Source organism: Sinocyclocheilus rhinocerous, unplaced genomic scaffold (assembly GCF_001515625.1).
Source record: "Sinocyclocheilus rhinocerous isolate Xijiao unplaced genomic scaffold, SAMN03320098_v1.1 scaffold1655, whole genome shotgun sequence".
Classification (NCBI taxonomy): domain Eukaryota; kingdom Metazoa; phylum Chordata; class Actinopteri; order Cypriniformes; family Cyprinidae; genus Sinocyclocheilus; species Sinocyclocheilus rhinocerous.
This window is the reverse complement of record NW_015655597.1, coordinates 1,343,987-1,349,290: the sequence shown is the minus strand read 5'-3', so window position 1 is coordinate 1,349,290 and position 5,304 is coordinate 1,343,987. Positions and strand designations below refer to the sequence as shown.

The following is a 5,304-nucleotide window of genomic DNA, read 5'->3' as shown; positions in this document are numbered from 1 at the left end:
TATACTGAATATATTTGCTGACAAATGACTATAGTTTTTGCATTACAAAAATTATGGTCTATAGTAATAATATTAACTTTCAAAACACGGAATACTATACACAAAGAAAGTTTGGTAAAACTATAATTGTATTACAAATCATACAAATAGACTTTACTTCCTCATTCACCCATTAAATAGCTAAGAGAATTGAATTATTTTCAATCAGGTATTCTCTTATGTCCTACTACAAGATTCTTCACATGCTCACGGCTAAAATAAACAATTAACTGCCATTTATCCCTGAGGAATGTCTGATACCATAAATATAATGGTTTGAGTCACTATGCCAGATGTCCAAAAGCACAGAATTCTTAAGCTTACATAATAATGTAAACACAGTCAGTCTTGTGCTGAAAATATATTTTTGATCATAGAGTCAGAAATCGCTTCTTCAATACCAGTACAAATCCTTAGGTATTTCTGAGACAGGCACACCTGAAAAACACAAGATGATCACAAATAAATAATTTATCACCACATAAACAAGCCCTTCCTTTATGTACTGCAATTAAGTCTACATTCCGAATATGCATAGAGAGGTAGGCTGCGCGAGAACGCCGTTTGCTTTCAGTTTCGCATTGAATTAGCCTAATTCATTTTGGCTTGTTTAGCAACTTATATGTTTCATTCTTGTTTAGACAGGCACACCTGAAAAACACAAGATGATCACAAATAAATAATTTATCACCACATAAACAAGCCCTTCCTTTATGTACTGCAATTAAGTCTACATTCCGAATATGCATACTTCCCTACTCTACATTAGACGAAATCAGTACGTGAAAAGAATAGAATGTACCAATTCACAGCATTCATAAAACAGTAGACGAAAAGTACCCAAATGTACTTGGCTTAAAGGGATACTACACCCAAAAAATGAAAATTCTGTAATTATTTACCCTCAAGTTGTTCCAAACCTGTATGAATTAATTTCTTCTACTGAACACAAAAGAAGATATTTTGAAAAATGTGGGTAACTCAAAGGCGGAGCTGTGTAAGGCTGGGGAAGGCTTAGCCTTCTGACTTTTGACTTTGGGCAAAAATGCCACTAAATTGGACAAAAATGCCCCTGCACAAACAAATTAAATCTATTACGTCTGTTGCTAACAAAATGAATATGAATAGACAGTGTCGATTGTGGCATTAAATTAAGATCTGCTCATGTTGCACCGTATTTCATTTTAGGCGTTTTTACAGTGTTGCGCATTTTAACCAATCACACACATATCTGTTGAGCTTAGGAATGCAATGGCCAATCAGAAGCGTTCAGATGAGTCATCGTTCAAACTCGCACGCATGTTCGCTGACTGAATTCCGGACTGCGAATTCTCTCATTATAAACAACAAAGCACAGATGTACGTACAATGTAAGTAAGAGATTCATTTAACAGTGTATACAGCTTCAGTGATTATAACGATAGTTTTGTTTTTTGAGAGTGCTTAAACTCGCGATAGATCAATGTTAGTGATAATGTCACTTTCTATATATAATTTATTCGCTTTTTGAATAACAGTGGAAAGGAAACGTTATATAATGTTAGCCTACATGACACCCATGTCTGGTTCTTGACTAAAAAGACGGGTTTGATGATGTCGGTTTTTATGATGTTTAATACATTTGGCTGCTTTTAGCCTTACCCTGGAGTTGGTTCACCCTCCGCCTATGGGGTAACTAAACAGTTTTTGGTCCCCACTGACCACAGAATTTTTTTTCTCCATACTATAGAAATCAATGGGGACCAGCCACCCTTTTGGTCACCCACATTCTTCAAAATATATTCTTTTATGTTCAACAGAAGAAAGAAACTCATACAGGTTTAGAATAACTTGAGGATGAGTAAACGGTAACAGAATGTTCATTTTTGGGTGAACTTATGCCTTTAAATAGATGAACTCATACTATTATTACCACATACTACTATTTTTGAACAGTCACAAAGTAATTAATTATTCAAAAGAAGCACCTAAGGTGCATCCCAATTTGTGTAATTTGCACTATTCTATGCCATTTTGTAGTATAAATAGTGTGCGTATTTATTGCATTTATTTGAGTAGCCGACCATAGCATTATAATTACAATACCATAGGCTATAGCAATAATTACTAGCTGACTGTTCATTATTCCTTACTTAAGAATTGATTTCCTGTGCTCTTGCATTATATTATTTTGTGAGCAAACAGTTAGCAATGGCATAAGTACCTGAATCTAGGCCGATCCTGCCTCCATCCTTAAAGGCCGTCCCAGAATTCCACTCTGGTCTGGTATCTGATTTTGAGAAGGGCGAGATCATGATGCCCCCTGTTGGCCGATCCATTTGTAACAGGTTCAGGTAAGAGTTGGCACTGCTCTCAGCAGCCATGGGCTGTTGGTAGAGTATTTGAGGCAGTTCGAAGGCTGTGCCCTGTCTGGATGGACATGGCCAGAGGGATGACGATGATGATGATAGTACTGAGGGATTCACAATAACTCCCTGGGATGGAGGTGTAGGTTCCATGGATGTCAATTGGGTCAGCTTTGAGGAACCGGAAGAGTGTGTGGACTTAGTCCATGTTAGACCAGAAGAAGCCCATGATGATGATGGTACATCTGGGATAAGAAATGCATTAGACAGACAGACAGATAGATAGATAGATAGATAGATAGATAGATATAGACAGATTAACGCACCAGATTTGGGAGTCCTACTGCTGTCCTTAGCTTTAGTACTGAGGTCTTTTGGTGTGGTTGCTTTATTCAGGGCACGGAAAAAGTGCTCATCCACTGCAGTGTTGATGTCGCCTTGATAGTATGTAAAGAGCTGGGGAGGATCTTTACAGTCCTCGGAGCGCTTTAACACTCTGTTCTCCATCATCCTGATTTAGGAATACAACATAGATGGATTGTTTTACAAAACAGGTTCCATTTGGGTCCCCTATTTAAATGTGTAAACAAGATTTAACAATGAAATCTATCTAGCATTTTACATTGAAAAGCAATTCATCACCTTGGAATTATAAGGTTCTATCTGACATTTTTGTCAAAATTGAGTTATTCACATATTCTTATTCTGTGACAACTTATTTACATTATGTGATGTTTTTTTTTTTTTAAGTTGTGTACATTTTGGGACTGATGTATGAAAGAGACTTGTTCCCCATATCACCATATGGAATGCAAAAACTTTGAAGCTCAATATCTCGAAACTGATCAGAATGCAGATAGAACCTTATAATTCCAAGGTGACAACTTTACTATTCTATATGTTAAAATAAATAAAATAGGAAACACTGTCATTACACCATTCTTTCAAGGAGTGAACTCTCTAAGGACGTTAAAGAGTTCTCATTAACACTTTATCTTATGTATCTTACAACATAACCCCTAATACAATTACAAACTAAACCATTTTTTCAAGCATTTTGTAATTTCATTACCTTGAGTGCAAGGATTGTCATGTTAAACTGTAAAAATATTGGTTTCCACAAAAATATTAAGCAGCACAATTGTTTTCAATATTAATAACAGTAAGAAATCTTTCTTAAGCACCAAATCTGAGTATTAGAATGATTTCTGAAGGATCATGTTACACTGAAGATTCAAGAAAATGACTGCTGAAAATTCACAGGAATAATCTATATTTTCAAATATATTACAATAGAAAACTCTTATTTTAAATTATATTGTTTATATTTCAAAATGGTTGTAGCCTTGGTGAGCATAAGAGACTTCTTTCAACGATATTAAACAAATCTTACCAACCTCAAATGTTTAAAAAGTAGTGTATATTACAGTTTATGAATGTAGCTTGAGATGGTACAATGCCATTTATTAATATTTAAACATTATTTATTTGATAGCATATTTAAACCTCAGCCATCAAAAATGCTTAAAAGATTAATTTTATCCAACTGGTTAAAACTGGCTATACAAAATCCTTGAGATGGAAAAACGAAATTATTTTATATAAATAAGCTCTTATTTAGAAATAAAGATACATTTTAAAAAACATAGGTAAAAGCTTTTTTTTTTTTTTTTTTTAAATCCACACTTCTAAATGGGAACAAGTTATACAGTTCCTACTTACACTTTAAGCACTCCTTTCTCAAATTGAAACAGGACTTTAATTGCATTCAAAAATAAATCAAAACACCAAACTGCTTACCGAACTGAATCCAGCCAACATTCAGCCACCGATCATACTAAAACAAAACGAATATGATACTAAGTGCAGGAGGTGCTCTTCTTTACATGTGCACTGAAAAATGCACCCGAGCGAGTTGAACAAGGTCTCTCAAACAGATAAAATCACAGCTGTCATTAGGCTTACATGTAACTACCCTTAAGGAAACTGCTTGTTGTTTTGTTCCCTAATAAACCAAAGATCTTGTTAGTGAGGGAAGCTACTAATAAACATCTTTTTCATGAAAGCAAGAAACAATGATGCGGTCACAAATTTTTTTTTACTATAAAACTATTAACAGATGTTCAAATTGATTCAGACAATGACACACATTAGCATAAAATCACACAAATGACTATTTACAGTCAAATTTCCATTATTGTCCTTACATGTCATGGGAATAAACAATTAAAAGGAAACATTGTATATTAGTATGAAGATGTTTTAGCAAGACACATTAAACAAGTCCTACGCATCCTCATTATCACTTCCTGCTAAACTGCTATCGGTCGACACTACTCCTCCTTCCTCTACCTCGTCGTGCTCCTTCTCATCTTTCCCCTCTTGCGGTTTTGCAGTGCTTTCGTTTGTATGTTCCTCCTGTCGAGTCTGTTCTGCTGTTTCTTGTGTGCTGGAATTTTGTTGTTCAGCTGCTTTTGAAGAGTCTGCTTTAGCTTTGGCAGATGCACTCTCATCACTCAGGAAAGAGGACCAGGTTTTCAGTCTCTCTTCTCGTTCTCGTGAGGTTTCCTCAACCTGGGTGACCAGAACCAAAATGTGAGAAAGAAAAACAAGCAGAAGAGAACAGAAATGATCAATGATTTTAGTTCATTTTGTTGTGTTTTTCACTATATAGTGGGTATAGAAAAGAATTACTCCCCTTTAAAATAATCACATTTTGTTGCTTTGAAGCCTGAAATGAAGATGGACACAGTTTTTGTTTTATCCAGCTGTATTTACGCAATATCCAAGTGAAAGATATAACACCAACATGTCAGAAAAAAATTAAAAACCACAATCACGGAAAAATGATCACCCCCTTGTGTCAGTATTTTGTTGAACCACCTTTTGCATTAATTACAGCCTTTAGTCTGTTGGGATA

The 5,304-nt window shown here is 35.1% G+C and overlaps 2 protein-coding genes across 3 annotated transcripts in view; both read right to left on the bottom strand.

Annotated features, from left to right (window-relative positions):
* On the bottom strand, positions 1-4,253 carry LOC107718747 (transcription cofactor vestigial-like protein 1). Of its 2 annotated transcripts, XM_016525970.1 has the most exons (4): positions 4,185-4,253; positions 2,711-2,895; positions 2,243-2,629; positions 3-477 (listed from the first exon to the last, which is right to left on the bottom strand). In XM_016525970.1, the coding sequence occupies exons 2-4, from the start codon at positions 2,892-2,894 to the stop codon at positions 434-436; spliced, it is 615 nt and encodes a 204-aa protein (XP_016381456.1). In that variant the 5' UTR covers position 2,895; positions 4,185-4,253; the 3' UTR covers positions 3-433. The 2 variants fall into 2 exon arrangements, with proteins under 2 accessions (XP_016381455.1, XP_016381456.1); XM_016525969.1 differs by having other exon boundaries at positions 1-477; positions 2,243-2,895.
* Positions 4,254-4,589: 336 nt separating this feature from the next.
* LOC107718746 (HIV Tat-specific factor 1-like) overlaps positions 4,590-5,304 on the bottom strand; it is a 12,559-nt gene continuing 11,844 nt past the window's right edge. The window contains exon 10 of the mRNA XM_016525968.1: positions 4,590-4,958. Within this exon, the coding sequence (XP_016381454.1) occupies positions 4,671-4,958 (288 nt within the window). The 3' untranslated portion in view covers positions 4,590-4,670. The remainder of the gene's footprint in view (positions 4,959-5,304) is intronic.